The 19,360-nt window shown below is 49.3% G+C and overlaps 1 protein-coding gene across 5 annotated transcripts in view; it reads right to left on the reverse strand.

Moving 5' to 3' along the window:
* The window catches only part of ADGRD1 (adhesion G protein-coupled receptor D1), a 123,049-nt gene extending 106,317 nt beyond the window's left edge, over positions 1-16,732 (reverse strand). For 2 of the 5 annotated variants that reach the window (XR_011994621.1, XM_072722604.1), the window contains exons 1-5: positions 14,277-14,969; positions 14,149-14,185; positions 5,734-5,817; positions 3,453-3,548; positions 1,571-1,693 (exon numbers count right to left, since the gene is read on the reverse strand). Coding sequence is in view for 3 of the 5 variants with exons in the window: in XM_072722604.1 (XP_072578705.1) it covers positions 1,571-1,693; positions 3,453-3,548; positions 5,734-5,817; positions 14,149-14,185; positions 14,277-14,339 (403 nt within the window). In the remaining 2 variants the exon portion in view is untranslated. Of the gene's footprint in view, positions 1-1,570; positions 1,694-3,452; positions 3,549-5,733; positions 5,818-14,148; positions 14,186-14,276 lie in introns of all 5 variants that reach the window. The other 3 variants (XR_011994622.1, XM_072722605.1, XM_072722606.1) reach the window with 2 other exon arrangements.
* Positions 16,733-19,360: the final 2,628 nt, after the last annotated feature.

Here is a 19,360-nt window from a genome sequence, read left to right on the forward strand (position 1 = left end):
CGCACTGTGCGTCCTGCAGGCACCATGACTGCTAGGGCCAGGGAGCCAGTGACAGCCTGGGGGCCAGTGTCCGTGATGAAGGGGTGCGCTATGCAGTTGCCTAACCAGAGTCAGTGGGAGGCAGGGGTGATTTCTCAAGAGAAACTGGAAATCCATATATTTACATGAAACTTTTCTATTTTTCCATGATGGCAGCTAGTTAAACCTTTTGTAGTTCCATGCCTGCCAAGCCAAACACGGCCACAGGCTGGAGCCAGCCCAGGGTCCTGAGTCTGTGGTCTTGGTGTTCAGGTAAAACTTCCCAGAACTCTGATGCCCTCTGCGGTCCCATCACAGTGGCCCCATGAGGGTTAGTGGCCCCCAATGCCCGCATCATCACAGTTCCGGGGACCCACGCCGCCTACCTCCTGAACAATCTAAGTCCTCCCTGGGGGGTGCAGAGCAGCAGAGAACCTGTCCCCTGAGAGATGCTGCTCCCCACGGGCCAGGCCCCAGCCCCCCAGCTCTGCTGGCACTCCTAGTGGCCACAGCTGAGCCCGGGCTGTTACTCATTAAGAGAAACAAACAAGCCTGATGTGTTTATAGGGCCGTCCAAACTCTGGAATGGCTCGAACATTGGTTTGTAAACCTGGCCATGGTTTTGGACCTCAAAACCATTTCTTGAAATTCTGGGTTCTACAAAGTCCAAAACATACCCCCACACACACACCAGCATGTTTTTGCCTTGTTAAGCTTTTGTTTGTTTTTCTTGGAATGAAGTCCATATGTCCCCAAAACTGTATATGACAAGTTCACCACAATGCTGTTTTGAGAAAGCCATTGGATGCCCCGAAGGCCTTCACTTTCAGACAGGCTTACCTTAAACTCTTTATTTTACCCCCCAAATGAAAATTCTTACTCTGCCCATAGTAATGGAACTTGAAGGCTTGAAGCTGATGTGGATGTCAGACAACAACTTTTCAGAGAGGTTTGAGATGTGGCACAAATACCTGTTGTCTGAACCTCTGATACTAGAGATCGGGTTGCTTTTCACAGGTAAAAGGGGAAAAGGCACACATGCCAGCTCCTCTGCTGCCCACATGTGCTGTGTCCCTGACACTCCTCCAACCACGGGCCTGCAGCCCCCTGCAGTGGGGGCTCCACCCACTGCCCCCCAAAGCTCCGGGATAAAAGAAACAAGCCCAGGGCAGGAGTGTCACAGGCTTGCCCTGCCCAGGCCCACCGTCAACATCCCAGAGCCAGAAATAACGTGGTGGGAGCCACACCACCAATTTACTCCCCACAAAGGCCACAGCCCCGTCCAAGTCCCAATATGACATCACTGCGTCTATTTCTATGGCAGGGTTTTTTTGTTGTTGTTGTTACAAAATTAAATAGTGTGCTCTCAGGTCTCTGAGAGACAGTATTTCAGTGCTTGGTCTCCAGGACATAGCTCTGGTTAGAATCCTAGGCACCTGCACCCCCACCTCTGCCTCCCCTCCCACCACCCACCCTGTGTCCACGAAGGCTGTTGCAGCTGCAAGGTCCATCCCCACCTGCCAGCGCCCAGAGGCAGCAGCGTATCACTCACCGTCAGGGTCACATTGTGCTGGGCTGCTGATGCAGGAAGCTTTGTACCTCCCATAGTAGAGAAGGGTGACTCCTTTCTCCTCCTTGAGGTAAATGCCTTTGCTGACCTTCCCTTCCACGATGTCTACATAAGAAGAGCGACAGCGTCATGTGAAAGCAATCGTCCGAGAACGCTGAAACGCGTCAGACTTAGAAACAACATATACATCAACGTACTGTACTATTTGTCTTTATAATATTATATATAATAATATTAATATTAATGCTTAATAGTTAACATTTATCTAGCACTAGTTATAAATAGTATAACAAGATAATGTGAATATTGAATAATTTGATAGCATTAATATTCTATCATCAGTGGCTACTATATCTGTATGTAATATGCGGTCTACTGTAAAGACACTCGAACTATAACATTTTCCAGGAGCAATGCAGTGACAATCTTCTACTGTCCTGAATTTCAGCTCCATCCACATGTTTCAGGGGCCCTTCCCTCCCATGCTCTAAGTGAAACACTTAGGTATGTATTTGAACATGAAGAGGCGCCTGAACTCTCTCTCCCTGTGAGTTCTCCTTGGAAGCCCCCATTCCTAGACGTGGGAACCTACAATATTGAAAGAACTCATGTTTGGACTCTAGGAGAAAATCCCAGAGCCACGCCTCAGTCCTAGTGGGCCTGCCAACTCCAGGCAGAGTGGCCATGGGCCCCCTGGGGGTGCTCGCTGCTCCATCCATCTTCTGTCTGGTCCCATTCCCATGGCAAACATACCTGATGGTGTGAGTGTAGGGTAAATGGTTTACAGGACTGATAAGTGAGGACTATAAAAACCAAGTGTGATTAGGTATTTATTATTCATTGGGGTCAAAGTCACCCAGATACCTGCTCTTCTGTATGGGCACATGCCCACTGCCCTTGAGCTGTCAAGCAGCAGGAGATGTACAGCAGGGCTAACTGAGCTCTTTGCACCTGACAGCTACCATGACTCAGGTTTTCCAACAACCACTGTCAAGTGGATAACCCACTCAAAGGGCCTCAGTGTTCTTCCTTACTGTTTTAAACTCATTATTTTTTGCTTATCTTATTTATTGTTTGGGGAGGACTATATTTTACAAAATTAAATTTATTGCAAAATTAACAGTTGCATAAGTGAGTTAAGCTGTATAAACCCCTCAACAAGACTGTCTGACTGGAAAAGGTAATTTTGGAAGCCAAACATCTTGCATCTGAGAGCAATCAGATTATGTGCTGTGCTAAAAATCACTGAAGGCATGACACCTGAATTACCTGAACTCACTTTCTATACTGCTTGGGGTAGAGGCCACAATAGCTACCAGCTCTTTTACTTTGAGCTGTGTAGGAAAAATAGGAAACATATGGGCTCTGAGGTTATTAAGATAGTAATTTAACCCTGACTCTACTGGGTGTTTTATAATAATTTTTTTTAAAATCCAGATACAGAAGAAATGCTGATTTTAATATTTTTAAGAGATCAAATTTTTGGTGAAGTATTTTTAAATCAGCTCTAATTTTCCATTCAAAGGGTATGATTTTCCTCCTCCAAAGAATTTACTCCATTTAAAAATCTAAATAATTTCTATTTGTAGAAAATATCTCATGTCTGTATTGGTCTGAAAAAAAGCAGCTGATCAGGTGAAAGCTTGCATGCCCCTCCTAATGCATTGCAATCGGTGGCACTACCTCTAGACCTAGCTGGAAGCAGTATTTCCAACACCCTGGGTCTTGGGCTGTGTCCTTGGGGATATGCTTTTTCACCAGCCAAGACAAAGTGAATTCATATGGGATCAAATCAAACTGGCCTCGAGACTCATGGCAGATCCAAACTCCACAGAACATGGAACGGAAGTATACAAGTGCTCACCTACGGTTGCAGAGAAATTTGAGTAGGCAGAGTCATTGGTACGAACAAAGGTAGAATTATGGGAAGGAAGCACAGTGAGGTTGTGGGTTCGCAACACTAGGTGGGACAACAAAAGAAAAAGCACAACAAATGAGTGACGTGAACGACAAATGGAACCGGCATATCTCTCAACTTGAAACGCACTGAGAAGTGGTCTCTCACCTGGCAAGTACCCTGGATTTTCTCTCCCAACTCACCTCCCTCCCACCCCCTGCCTCTCCCATGCACTGGATGCCCTCCTGGCCAATGCCCTGGCCTGCCATCCCAAACCAGGGCGCAACAGCTGCTAGCTTTCTCCACAAACGTGGGGTCCCATCCGCTGTATCCAAGTACCCTCTCAGACACTTAGTTGAGAGATATGGAACTGAGCTCAGCCATAAAACAGCCTTAACAGGACGGTTCGTGGTGGTGATGTCACAACAACTGGTGCGCTGGGAACGCAGCACGGAGGCAATGGCATGATATCACGACACATGGACAGAACAGCAGAGGATTCAGCGACAAATAACAGAGCTGCGAGAGCACGAAGTGGCTTCCAAAGCCATTCAACTGTCCCCAGCAGGAAAATGTGCCGATGGATCCTATTCTCTCTGTTTCTTGAGGAGCCTGTGGTGGAACACAAATGTGCCAGCATGGCACTGTGACATGGAGAGTGGATCCAGGGGACTGCAGTGATGCCGTCACCGTTCGCGTGTTCTAGGACACACATGAACACACTGAGTTTCCAGGGAAGTCAACACACTGGTGAACAAAATTCAGCCACAACCTAGTGGTGTCCCAGTGACAACGTGACTTTATGAAAATTCCCCACAGGTGTTCAAGACACCAAAAGTTGCTGGTTTGATCACAACAGTGAGTTGTGCTGAGAAGTTAGGAGAGGAATATATTTGAGCTACTGTTTGAAATAACTACTAAAACATTAGTTGCTGTGTCCTGAACAAGGACTTACTCAACAATGAGTTTCCACTTGAGATGATCACTTTTCAATGGCTTTAAAATGAAGGCCCCGAGAAGAGAGATGAGATTGTAATGAGGAGGACGCAGTCCATTTTAACCTGCACTGGTCATGTAAGGGCTCCCACAGGGAGCTTACATCCCTGCAGCACAGACCATGCAGAGAAAACATGGAACTCCAGGCGCGTCTTCATGGCCACACGCAGGCGGGCAGAAGGGGAAGCTGAGTGCCCCAGGCTGGCCTTCCACCCTCCTGGAGGACCCTGCTCCTCCACTGCCCTCACTCTGAGGACACCAGTGGCCCAGACTCCAGCCAGAATGCTTCTCAGTTTGCAAATTTTAAAGGAAACATTTTAGAATCTTAGGCAGCAATTTAACAGCAGCATGTTGAGTCACAGGGGTAAGGAAAATGCAGCGCGCTTCTATGGGAAGCATAGTAGTCAGCACTTGGGTTGTTTTTTTTTTTTTTTTTAACTCCATTGCACAGAACCAGAAGAGACACAATGTGAGCATGTGCTGGGATGGGTTGCACAGTAAACCCCTTGCTGTGTATGTCAGCCATCTGACATAATGAAGAGCAATAAGGAAATAAAGAGCAAAATGTAAAAGTATCCCACGTCACTCAAAACTTATAATGGGAAAAAAATTTCTTGCTGGAATGGGAGAAAGTGCTCAGGGGCATCTGAGGTTTCTCCTTATGGCAAGTGTCTGAATTCAGTCAGATAGAGACTGTATTTTCCATGAACTTAGGGAGCTTGGGAGCATCTTGGGTGATGTTGGTCTTTTCAAGGGAGCCACCAGTGACATGTGCAGAAGCTGAGTGGTAAGTGGGAGTACCTCCGTGAGTGAAACGATGACCCCACAAATGTGCGGGTTAGCCCTGCTTGGCACGCCCTTTGACCCTGGACTCAGAGCGACCCCTGTTTTGGCAGGCATGGAGAGAATCCCCTTTTCGTCACCTAGAAAACGTACATCTAGACTCATGGGTAGATTAAACCACAATCTGCAGAGCTTTAAGCTCCAAACAGCTGCTTTCACTTCAAGGTTATTGGGGGGAAGCACACACGTTAATATTTCGAATCATAAGTTCTGTCTTTCAATGATAAACGTATATCACAGTTCTAGTTAAATACTTTGGGTTAACAGCGACTAGGGGGAAACTGCACAGTGTGTGCTAATCTCCACTGTCCTGGCATCGAGGTGGATGCTGTCCACGTCTATTTCCCTTAATCCCCCCAACCCGAACCACCAGTTCCTGGGCCTGGGGTTTCTCACGACCCATGTCTACCTCCAGTTGTATCCTGAAGTTCATGGATCCCATCCACATTTTCCAATGGCCAGTAATGGGAAGCAGAAGCCAAGATCTCAAACCCTTGGGGAAAGAAAAGGATAAACATGTTAAATCAGCATTAAGAGGGAAGAGCGGCTTACCTTCCACATGGTCAATGGAGGGAGGAGTGACAATATCCTCCCGTGGGATTCATTGACCGTGGGATTCATTGAAAAGGAATTTGAATAAATTCAACACACGCTCTGGGTTTAAAAAAAAAGAACTCTTAATGAATTATAAATGGATGAATACTTCCTTAGCAGGATGAAGTGTGATGAATAGGAAAGAACAGCTATCTCTGACCACAGGGAACAAAAGCCACCAGGCATAAAGGGGCCACACAAGAAGCGTGTCCATTAAGGTCAGGAGAAAGGCAAGAATATCCACTATCCTATGATTGCTTTATAACTGTTTTTGACAACATAGCTTCTACAATCACTTGAGAGAAAGAAGTAAAGTTAAAATGATTTGAAAAGAGGAAGAAACCAGCACCAATATTACTAACATCGTGTAAGGCTTTTGACAAACAACTCCTTAGTTTGATTGTAACAATAATCTGTAAGGTAATGATATTGTTTGCCTATTTGTAGAGATGAGGGGCCGATGATTCTTCAGAGATCACCCCACTGGGTGGTTTGACATGAGGCTCACCCCAAGTCTCCCCAGGATGGCTCCTGGCCTTTCTTTCTTGCCCTTCTTCCAACATACTAACAATTAACTGCTTCAGGATTTCCTTTATGACCCTTGTACTTTGAGTAGACATGATTTCATGCAGATAGACTGTGTCCTACTCTGCTCGTCTCACTCCACACCCTGCAAACTATTTACTTGCTCCTATCCAGCTCCATGGGGGGGTCTTGGGGACAGTCTCTGGGGGCACCACACCCCCATGCGCTCAGCCCCCCACCTGACTCCAGATCAGCAGAGCCTCATCTGCTCCCGGGTCAGCTCTCTGTGATCAGTTCGCAGAAGTGGACTTAATGGTCCAGATGACTACATGATCATCAACCACCCAAAGTGTCTGCCAGGTCATCAAGAAGTAAAAATAAAGTAGTCTCTGAGTTATACATGGTAGAAAAAAAAATGTTGAAAGAGGAGATAACACAACATTATTTTCAAATGAGGTATGCCTAATAAAGAGAATGAAAAAATGAAACATCCTTACAAATAAGGAAAGAATTTGGTAAGTGAAGACTTGTTAACACACCATGAAAGCAGCGAGTAAGGAAGTTTATACAGATGTGATGTGTGAAAGTCAATAGTTTCCCCGTATTCAAACAATAACACAAAAACAGAATGGAAGGAAAGTTCTCATTTGTAAATGCAGCCCACAAAGAGAAGACATTTAAGTCCCAAAGAATAAGAGCCATACAAGACTCTCACCAAGAAAACAATAAGATAATACCGAGGGAGGTACAAGAACCCTTGAATAAATGAAGAATTGTTTAAGCTATTTTTGGAAAAGAGAACTCAAAATCATAAGAATGCCAACCAACCCTTGAATTCATATATAAACACGAGGAAATTTGTTGTAAACATGCTGAGAGATGCTGTGTGAGGGGAAGCTCATCATGGAGCTTATCTAGAAAATGAAATAAGCAAGAATAACCAACAAGCCTGCAGGGAGCTAGGAAAGGGTGAAGGGGGTGACCTGCTCTCCCACAGAGTAAGACCTGTCATGAGGTCACACTGACAAAGACCATCTAGCACCGCACAGGAATAGACAGTTCAATGGAAAACACCCGGAAATATCCCCCAAGCACATATGAAGCTAGTTTATGATAAAAGTGGTGTTTCAAATCAGAGGAGAAACACTCAACAGAAGCTTTCAGAGCCAACTAGCCATCTACAAAAAAAAACAAGATCCTTAACTCACCCTCTACCATAACAATTTCCAGAAGCATCAAACCTTAAACATAAGAAAAATAAAACACAAAAGCTTCTGAGGAAATCAGGTGATAAATCTATGTAATTTTTTAAAAATTTCTGTACATAAAAATAAATCAAGCTACATTAAACCGGGGAGTGATGTTTATGGAATACGAGGACAGAAATGTACTGATTTTTTAAAAAAATGCTTTAAATTTATTGCATTAATTAAAACTCCTGCTATTAAGAAAATGTAAACCAACAGAACATTGGGGGCCAAGGAGATAAACAGGCAGTTCTAGGAAAAAGAAATGCAAAATATTTTTTAAATCTATGAAAAAATGTTCAACCTTGCTCATAATTTTTAGAGGCCTGTTAAAGTGACAAGGAGCTCACATGTCCCAGCTCACCCAGCCGACTGACAAACAGATGTAGTAAGGCAGCGAGTTCTCCCACATTTTTGGTGGAAAGTACAGCCTTTCCGGAGGGCAGTACATCGGTGAGTATACAAATTTTAAGTGCACTTTGATTTAGTAACTCAGCTCCTAGAAGTCTATTCTAGAGATAGACTCACACATGGGATCAGAGAGCTATGTACAATGGTATTGGCCGCAGGATTTTTTTTTTATAGTATCGAAAGGGTGTGAACAGGCTAAATGCTCATCAGGAGAGGGGCTGGGTGAGAAGTACAGAACATCTACATCATGGATCAGCATGTGACTAGGAATAACCAGGCTGATCCACCTGTCCTGATGTGAAATGTTCCTTAAGCTGCGTTGTCAAAAAATCAAGGTGAGAGAAAGAAAGTGTTAGTATCAATTACTTGCAGAAAACGCCAACTATTCTGCAGGAAGGAGGAAGGGAAGAAATGGAAAGGGAGAGAGAGAGATTTGCATAGATAGCCTGGGAATGGATGACAGTATTTTAGTGGTGAGGAAATTGAGGAACTGGATGTAAGATGTAGGAAGAGTTATATTCCTTTGTATTTCTGCTCTTTTCAAATATGTGGACATGTATTCCCTTAAAAACTTGAAATTTGAAGACACGTGCCTCAAGCTGATATCTGCTAAGTCCTCCTCTAGCAATGCAACGTTGAAACTCTGAAATGTAAAAATCAAAATACTCATTTCCATTTCTACTATGCTTTTTTCCCCCTAAAATGTAGGATATTCATTTTGAAGATGGGAAACATCATTGACTTGCTATTGAATTCACTGAGGGCAGGTGGGGGCGGAGAGGGGGGATCAGAAGAGGGAATGACATCCATCGTGCAAAGAACAGGTGTGATATCATCACAACACACATTGTGATAAAGTAAATGCTATGGATGGTAAATCCTTCCCCGTTAGCCCTTTTACAACCAGCCACCACCCGTTCTGTGCAGAAAAGCTGACAGGAGGCGAAGGGGGTGGTCCCCCCTGCAGGGATGGTGGTCTTGCTCACACCGGAAGCCCCCCATGCTAGCAAGAGTCTGTGGGAGAAGGGGGCTGGGGTCCGCTGAGGGCCTGCTATCCTGTTATCACCGCACTCCAGACTAGCACAAGGCCCTGCTGCATTGCCCAGTCTTGTTCCAGCAAGTTGGCCCGACAGACTGGAAATACGTAGAGGAGGGGCTGCAGACTGAAGTGTCCACAGGGGCCGGGGAGAATATTCACGAGGTCACCCACGTGGCAGGCCCAGTGGAGCGGAATCACAGCAGGTGCTGGAACAGGAGCTGCTGCTGCTGGGCTGCACCTGGGGCCCACTGGGAAGCATGTGTCCTGAGGACCGGAACCTCCCGGACCGGGTCACTGTGGCTCTGCAGGGAGGTGTGCCTAGCCAGCCAGTTCTTCCACTTTTAGAGAGAAGTCAGAAACCCCAATTTTGCAGATTCTTTGTTTGAAATCTCCCCAAATCTCAATGTTAGCAACTAAGGTGATTATTTTAATTAAAACATTGCATGGTGCTAACAAGATGTGCCTAGGAACGAAATTCTACATGTAGGTCCCCCTTTACAACCTAAGACATAAACAACCCATAGCCCTAAAAGTGTCATCAGAACAAGCAAATCACATTCTGTTGGGAATAAGAAAGACCTTCTGAGATGTCCAGGTTATACAAGCACCCTGGTTTCCACCAGATAAAGACTACGTGTCTGTTAGCCAAGAAAGCAAGCCCAGTGATGACATGGCTCATCCTGGGACCTCTGACCCTGAAGAATGAGGGGGGTGGGGTGTTCAGCCTACACCACCCAGTCCAGAAATAATTCTCATCTCTATGCAATGTGTCTTGGACTCAGGTTGGTGAGGAGCAGGGAAACAGGAGAGCTGATGCTCCAAAGGAGTGTTAATAAAAACTTCCCTTTAGTGTCATCAACTTTTCCTCCAGATCCTGCATGCCCACCCCTTCCCTATGACTCATTCTTGATGTCAGCCAACAGGAACCCTCATCCCCTGAAGCTGTAGGGAAGAATGTCCCAGAATCCCATGGCTCCATTCAATAGATGTCTACACTGTGGAGGTAAGTTGATCCTCATCTGTTGCTGAGCTGGCTCCGCTCCATCTTTCTCGGCCGCACAGGACTGGCCTGCTGTGCCCACCACACTCGCGGTCTGGAATGCTCTTCTCACGGCCAGCACAAGTGTCCCTACCGTGGGAGCCTCAGCCTAGGTGACAGCCACCACCACGCTCAGCTCTTTCTGACAGCTCCTCACTTGTTTGCCCATGGCACTTACTATTATTTGAATATTTTTGTTTGTTAATATATTTGTTGTGTCAGACTCTCTGATCCATCTGTACCACATTCTCACGTCTAACACCAGGCCTAGAGCGGGGGTGTCTGCCTGTCTGTCTGTGTAATCCAGACATTTGGATTCTCCTCAAGATGGTACTCTTAGTGATTAATCTTTTTAAAAATATAGGCAGAATGGATGATGAAATGCAATCATGAATAAATGAATGTATAAACATAGAAATAATATATATACATATAATTCTGAAACCATATACACCCCAAAAATCTCTATTGGCCAAATTTCCATTTATTCAATAGACTATAGACATTATTTTTTAAAATTCCATCATAAACACTTTTCTTTGCACTAGGAAGATGAAGAATGACATTTCTACTGAGACTTACTGGTTCTGACCGCCCCTTGCAGGCCACACAGCACTGTGGTGGTGACAGACATTAACCCACCTATTGTAGTGATCATTTTGCAACATGTGCAAATATCGAACCATTACATTGGATGCCTGAAACTAAAATAATGTTGTATGTCAGTTATACCTCAATAAAAATATATATATAAATAAAGGAACAAATTGTTGATTTGCACAGAGAAAATCTAGTAGGGACCGTAGGGAATTACACCACCACCACCATTGGCATTGGTCTCCCAGACCCGCAAACAGGGTCACGAGGGTCGCTATCTCGACCTCCCAGAGTTGGGCAGGAACCAGCTGCTCCGTGTGCCCTGGGGCCAGGGAACTGTTGGATAACGGAGTTTTATAAGGTTCCTTTTCCTCATTAGAGAAGCTATTTTAAAGACATGTTGGTAAACTGTTTAAATGTCCTGCAATTTCTTGGCTGGTGCCATTTATGGGTTTAGGATTATCAAGCATCAGGCTCCCAAGTGCCACCCTCCAAAAGGAGAAAGGACTCAGCAGCCTGGGGCCAGGCGAGATGTCTAATGCTGTAACACTTCTCCAAAATGACAGCCCACAGTCATAGATAAACACAGATAATACAAAGGCACAGAGTGATCTAAAGTTGTCTTTCAATTCTTTACGGAGCTAAATATCTACCTATGCGGTAGAGACACACATCTGGCAAACAGCTCATCACCTGGGCTAGTGTGGATGGATGAGGCCAATGACCGTGCCCCCAGGAGCTCCATGGGGCAGGCCGGCCCTCCTCACCGATTCCACTCACCCACGGCTGGCGGTGCACAGTCAGGCCAACACCGGCCAAGCACCCCCTGTGCGTGGGGCGGTGCGCTAGGTCACGGCCAGGCAGGGAGGGCTTGTGAGTCCCAGCAGGACCTCAAAAAGGCAGTCTGGAGTGGCCACAGTGGAAACAGGACCCTCCTGGAGGCTTGCCGAAGTCCTGTGCACACCTCCCACTCTGCACCTACCACAGCCTCGTGGCCCTGAGTCCCCTCACGTGGCTGAGCCCAAGGGAGCTCCCACAGCCACCACCGCGTCCTGCCTGGAGAGCTCAGGCCAAGCACCTGCTCTCTCTGGAAGATATGCTGCTTGCCTGCAGGAGAGCGTGGGCTCCCTCAGAGGACCCTGTGAGGACCCCACAGAATCTATGTCCGAGCACCCACTATGTGAGCACCTTTATATGCTGCTCTGAGTTTCTTAGACTTCAAGGCTGCAATTCACAGACGCATCCCAAGGGTTTGCAAATGCTCCCCCGTCAGAACAGGCTGCCTGCACGGCTCTTGGTCTGTGAGGGGCGCCCTGGACAGGTGCTGGGCCAGGCTCTCCTCAGTGGGGCTCCCCCCGGGGCCCTGACTTTCACCCCCAGAAGCCTGAAGGAGGGTGGCCTCCAGGCACCGGTGTGTACACAGACTGTCAGGGGCAAGGGCTTCTCTGCTGGAGACGGGGTGAGCAGAGCGCACCATGTGGGGAGAGTAGATGGCATAAGGACCAGAGAGGTGGGGGAGGGAGGAGATGGGGCAGAGAGATAAGGGGAGACGGAGAGAGACAGAGCGACAGAGACAGAGAGAGATAGAGACAGAGAGATGGAGATACAGAGACAGTGAGAGACAGAGGGAGATAGAGATGGTGAGAGATAGAGACAAAGATAGACACAGAGATAGAGATACAGAGAGACTCAGAGAAATAGAGACACAGAGACAGAAATGCAGAGAGAAGGAAGAAGGGGAGGAGGAAGAAAACACAAGCAGTTGGGTCTCGTCCACAAGGGAACGCCCACGATCGTGTCCAGGTGCGTCAGCCTCTGTCATTAGGGTAGAGAAGGAGGGAGGAAGAGCAGGTGATGAACTATCAGCAGGGTGGCGGCGAAGGGAACAGGTGAGACCTGGGACATGGGAAGTGAGACAAGAAGGGAACCCATGGGCATGGACGTGGGTAAGAGGGCCGAACAGCTTCAGCTCTCCAGGAGGGCTTGCGTGCTCACTGCTACCCACACTCATCTGCGCTACTGTCACGTTTCCAAGCCAGTAGTTATGGAGGAGACTGAGTCAGCTTCCACCCCAAGTTAGAGTGTGAGACGAGCAATGTTTCCGCATGGAGCAGAGACTGAATTCAAACCACCCCTTGCAGCTGAGGGTCAAGGGTATGTGGGCAGGTGTGTGTGCATGCATGTGGGTAGGTCTGGACAGGTTTGGACACATGTAAATACATGTGGGTGGGTATGGACACGTGCATGTGTGTGGATACATGTGCAGATGCAATGTGGCCAGGGCACAATCTGCAGGCCACATCCCGCTTTCTTTCCCACACTGAGCAAGCAGCCTGGGTCTCGGGGGCTGCCTTGCCCCCATCTGCCTACCGGCACCTCTCATCTCTGTGTACTGGAGATCCACAGAAGCCCCAGCCAGCCCCAGCAGGAAGGCGAGAGCTTCAGGGAGACACACACTGCTCGGTGTGAGCCCTTATCTCTTCCTGTGAGCACTGTAGTTGGGGGACAGGGCTCATGGAAATTCAGGGCCTTCACACCTTTTCAACAGAAGATGTAACTTGGATGTGTGGGTGGAAGAGAAATGGCAGCACCGCAGCCACAGAAACAGGTCGTCTGGGCCATAACAGACATCCAGCCTGGCTGGATCAGTCGTGAAGGAGACAGGCCCAGCCCCACGACCGAGGTCCCAGCGCTCCTAGCAGAGGCCTGGTCTTGCACCTGGGTAGCCCAGGACACTCTCTGTACCCAGGAGGGGGCTGGGCTGCAGGTGACAGTGGCCAGGGTGGGGGGGCGCTCAGAGGCAGAGGCTGCTCACCAGTGGGTTAGGGTTTGTTGACATGGCTCTGGGCACGGGCTCAGGGACCTCGGTGGGTTCCTCACCCGCATGCACAGATGGCCAGGAAGCCGACGGTGTGGCATCTGCTCACCAGGCCCCTCCTTCCATATGCCTGCACCTGCGACACGGCCAGACCACTCAGGGACGACATGCAGACACTGAGGACTCACACCGGCCCAAGGACCATGAGCCCCAGCAGGGACGGGGACAGAGAGGACGGAGCCCTGAGTCAGCATGAAGGCTCACGGCATGAGTTAGGACAGCAGACGGACAGCCTGCACCTTCCCTTCATCGTGAGGTAGCAGTGACCAAGAGCCAGAGGCCTCTGGGTGGCAGCCGTGGCTGGGGATACCCAGGTCTGACGCCAGGATGAGCAGAGCGCCAGGAGACAAAGGGCAGGGCAGCCAGCGGGGACAGAGGGAACCACGGAAGGGCCGCTGTCTGCTGGCCTCGGGGACAAGCAGCCACACCGTGGGGGATCCCCGAGCCACATGGGAGGGCAGGTGGTGGTTGGCGCAGGAAGCACACTCCCTTACCTGGATGGGCCGGTGACCTGGAGCAGACTCGATGCACCTGCACAAAAGACGGGAGCGTCAGACGTGGGGGGATAGCCACAGGCAGAAAGAGTGAGTCTCCCCCCAGGAAGAGCCCCTGGAGCCCTCACCTGGAAAGCGCAGTAGAGCAGCAGCAGCCAGGAGTGCACGCGCCGGAGCCACAGCTCCCTCATGACTCCTCGAAGGGACGGACTTCCCGGGATCCCGAGAAATCCCTGAGGGTCCCCGCAGAGACCGCTCCCTAACTTTCACTTCCCTGGGAAACCATCATCCTCACGAGTTCCAGAGAGAAAAAGACCTGCCTCTTCCGTGGGTGGCGCGCTGCTGTCCTGGAGAGCTCCCAGGGTCTCTTCCCGGTCCCCAAACCCGAACCAAGAATGCTCGGGGCCGGGGCGCGCGGGCGGGGAGCGCAGAGCCCCGCGGGACAGTCCCCGGGCCTCCTGCTGCTTTCCCCCACGCGTCCCAGGCCGGCTCCACCGTGGCCTGGAACCCGACCCCTCTCGCACCCTGCAGTGGGCAGAGCAAGGCGACTTTGGAAGGAGCCGGTCCCTGCGCCCCCGCTGGCCAGCTCCTCCGCTCTGACTCAGCCGCAGCCCTGCTGCCTCTGGCCCAGCACTGGGTGGGGAAGGAATGATGTCAGGCTCTCCTCAAACTTTGTTCGGCTCTGCCTCCCTATTTATACCCCTCGCTGCCGCGTCCTTTCTGGGTCCTAACACCAGCCTGTGGACAGCTGGCGCACCAACAGGCTGGGCGTCTGCGGGGATCAGATGCTCCCCGCCAGCACCCTCGAGCTCAGAGTGAATGTCCAGAAAGTGAAAACGTACAACAGACCGCAACTGTGTTGAGAGCTGAGCCTTGTTTACCAGCAGAAAAGATGGTGATACGGATGGCAAAGGGAAGTAAACCACACCCACGGGTCCCCAGATAAGTGCTGACCACATTTTTCTCCTTAACCCTTTCAGAGGCAATGAGATGATTTAGAGGGTCCTCAGTGTAATGACACCAAACCCCATATCCACCAGCATCCAGGATCCTGTCCTCCGGGGGATAACAGTCAGACCCTGAGACACCCCGAGCCTCAGTTTACTCAAGACGAAAAGTTGATCATCTACCCCAGATCCAGAGGTACACGAGCACGGTCAGGGCTGCAGTGTGCTCTGACTTGACCGGTGCTCACCTTCCTGGGCTGTCCCAGCACCTGCCAGCTGTGAGTTCCCAGGCAAGTTACTGACCCTCCCTGTGCTTCCGACTCCTAGTCTTTGAGCTGGAGGTGGCAATTCCTACCCCACAGGGCTGTAATGAGAAATGAGGTGACCCAGAGGAGGCCCCTGAAGCCATGCTAGGGAACCATGTAGCACTCCATAAATGTTCACTATCATTTGTGGGGAAAAAATGTCACTCAATAAAAGTCAGCTGCGATGACTATTCTAAAGTAGACAGTAACGCCCATTAAATGTTAGTTGAGAACATTATCTCCTTTGTCTTGACTTTAAATGGAATAAAGTCCTGAATCCAAGCACTTCCTAAAGAGGACACGAAAATGACTTCCAGTCTCCGTGGCGGGAGGGAGGTAAGGAACCCCCCAACTCATGATGTTAAATGTGAGGTGATTGTCTTGGTTCCAGGTGCTGCCCCAGCCTCCCACGGGCCCGTCGTCCTCCCCGCGTGGCCACAGAGGGTTCCAGGCCCTCCAGGAGCAGGAGCCTATCTGGAAAAGCCCTGATGGCCAACTCCCAGGGCATTTAAACAGTGACCTTTACCCTGCTACCCTAGGCTGACCTCCCAGGAAAACCAGTTTACCGTCCGCGTCCTCACAAGTCCACCTCGGGCTGCCTCCACAGACACGCCGGCAGCACGGACACTCCTCCCAGGCCGGACTGACCACCACTGGACAGACCTCACTCTGGTGGACACATCCCACTTCCACGGCTGAACAAAGCCCGCTGGGGCCTCTTCTATAACAGCAGATGTCATCAGATCACGGAGGCACCCAACTCGATGGCAGGAATAAACACTGGAGAAAAGCAAACTCAGCAGCCGGTGTCTACACTCACCCTCAGACTGGATTTTGATCCGAACCCAGACCAGGAGCTTGTACTAATTCCCCTCACCTGCCCCTTCCCACTTCTTCTGATGCTGAGATGAGCCCACCTTCACTCAAAGTGGCAGTTCCCAGAGGTGTGCAGATTTTGGAGGTGTGGGCAGGAGCAGGGCTGGGGCAGCATCCTGGCCCCAGGGCCCCCTCCCAGAAACTCTCCCTGTCACAAGTCTGCGATGTCCAGCCTTCATCTCGCGGCTGTCACCGCAACGCGAGCCCCGTGTGAGCAGGGACATTCTCTGCCTTGTTGCTTCCATATCCTCAGCCCTGAGAACAGCCCTGGTCTTGCAGAGCCATCGGTGACACCCCGCCGCTCGGTGTGCGTGCTGCTGTGACTCATGCGCGTCGTGACATGCTCGCCACCGCTGGCCCTCTCTTTCAGACATACACAGAGGAAAGAAAAACAACGTCTCTTCCTTGTCCTGAGAGCTCTCAGAACCTGCTCTCCTCCAGGACGTTCCCGTAAACACTCGGTGGTGGTCAGCACGCTGGGCGTGCGTCCCCTGTCCTTACTTATCTCACTTGTTTGGACCGTGAGCACCTTCCTCCACGCTGCCATCCCGTTGCTGCTGATCTCTTGTTCCAGGTGTTGAGGGCTTTGTTCTTCTCTGAGTCCCCATGGAAGGGAGATCATACAGCATTTGCTTTTTCCTGTCGGACTTATTTCACCCAGCATGATGCTTGTTGCAAAAGGCAGGATGGCTCTTCTCATGGCCGAGCAGTCCGCATTGCATCTGTACCCCACATCTTCTGGATCTGACCACCACTGGTGGGCACAGGTGGGTTCTGCATCTCAGCCACTATACGTAAAGCTGTAACGAATATGGGGGCACAGATGTCTCCTCACCACAGTTATTATTTTCCTGGGATCTATCCCCGGCACTGGAATTGCTGGATCATATAGCTCAGTACCTAATAGGTATCCAATATCCAATATTTTCTGAGTGTCTGTGTGTTTGACATAAAAGAAAAATATTTTGTCATGCTTTGGTAAAAGTATATCGGGTTTGTATTGAGATACACATTAATTAAATATTTTCCATGGAAATATAACATCACTTATATGCAGAATCTAAATAGTTATACTCATAGAAATGTGGTAGAATGGGTTTGGCAGGGGCTGTTGGGCAAGGAAGGAGGGAAAGGCTGTAAATGGGTATGAGCTTCCACTTACAAGATGAGGAAGGTCTGAGGACCTAAGGGGTAACAAGGTGACCATAGCTGATAATGGCGTGTGGTGTCACTGAAATTTGCTAAGAGAATAGAACTTAAGTGTTCTCACAAAAAAATACATAAATAAATAAACAAGTAAATAAGCCAGGTATGAGGTAATGGATACATTAAATAAATTCTACTATGGGAACCCGCCCTCTATATATAAATGTATGTATCAAATCATCACATCATATGCTTTAAATATAATGATCTTATTCGTCAATTATACCTTAATAAAGCTGAAAAGAGAAGAAAAAGAAATGACCCTAATTCCCATTAGGCTCTATATTCAGTAAGTGTTTCCAGGGATGAAGCAAAGCATGAAGCTGGCTGAAAATGGAGACATAACTAGGTGATGTATGCAGAGACAGCAGGTGCAAAGTGGACACGTGTCCTCATGCCCATGGGAGGGCAGCCTGGGGCCTCAGGAACAGCATGGGGAGCTGCCCAGAGCAGCTTGGGAGGCTGGAAAGGTTATGGAACCAAGAGTCATTAACGCTCATTACCATCACCCCTTAACAGCAGCTCCCCCAGCCACAGTGCCTTGCAGAAGCCAACGGACCTGTGGGAAGCTGCCAGAGTTGGGTGTGTCCCCTATGGCTGGACACCGCCTTGTGTTAAGCGGTGCAGGCAGCACACGGGTGCTGCAGAAATTGTTAGAGAGCTGGGGGAGTGAGCTCAGCCAGGACATTTCATGAAGGAGTCAAGGAATTCTTCCTCTTAAGGGAAGGAAAAACATTCTGGAAAAAGTTATGGGATGGGCTAGCATCCTGGATGCAGTGTGGAGTGCATGATGGACACGTGCTATTCTGTCCCCTTCTGTTGACTAAGGTATGTGGTCTTCTGGAGAGCACTTCCTTCACCAGCACATGTGCTCCTGTTGGCTGCAGGTACCGTTGCAGGCACAGGACTGATGGGAACACTCAGCACCTCCATGCCCCAGGTGCTGTGACTGTCCACAGGTGTGTAGGTGACCTACTTGATATCACTGATGCCTTTCCTGGATGGACACCGATCTTGGGGAGAGAAGGCTCCCTCCGCTCCCCCACTGGAGCTGCTAACCCAGAATAGCCTTAATTTAAGGCTTTTGATGACCATTTTTTTCTTACTACAAAGGAAAAAATTATCAACTGTAGAGGAAAAATGGTCAAACTGAAAAAACAGGCAAGGGAGGGATCTGAGGAAGTTGGCTGAGCCGCTGGACCCTGCTATACCTCAAGCCAGTTCACTGACCGGCACCAGTAAATGCACACCTGGGTCAAGCAGTTTTGAGCCTGGTTTCTGTCGCTTGCAATTAAGAGTCCTGGCCAGTTCGAGACACCGCAGTAATTTGGCATTCATTGAAACACAGGAACAAGAGGAAAGTGGAGGAGCTGGGGGCTGAGGGAAAAAGACATCCACCCTGCTGGCCTGGTTTCCCAGATGCCTCTACTTCATCTCCCAGCCTCACTTCTTATTCCTGCCACATTAGGACAATCAGCACCACAATTGCTTCTACCAGCCTCACTCCCAGCAGCGATTCTCCTGTGGGCCAGGGTGGGCCTCTCCCACCTAGCAGGTGCGACATCTGAGGAAGCCCATGGGCACAGGAACAAGCATGCCGAAATGGGGGTGCTTCATGAGCACCACTGAGCCAAGAGTAGGGACTCAGCAGATAAACATGGCCCTTCCCCTCCACTGTAGCATAGCAGCTCAAGTCGCCTGGAACCAATGTCCCTGCCTGCTTGCTCCCCTGGTATGCCTTTGCCCCCAGAATCACACACTCAAGTACACTCACACGTAAGTATCTGCAGGCTCTGCTTCTGGAGAACCAGGGATAAGACCTTACACCAAGCACTGTCCCATGGGTCTCAGGCAACCAAGGATGGGCTTCAAAAGTCA

Source organism: Vulpes vulpes, chromosome 10, assembly GCF_048418805.1.
Source record: "Vulpes vulpes isolate BD-2025 chromosome 10, VulVul3, whole genome shotgun sequence".
Lineage (NCBI taxonomy): Eukaryota > Metazoa > Chordata > Mammalia > Carnivora > Canidae > Vulpes > Vulpes vulpes.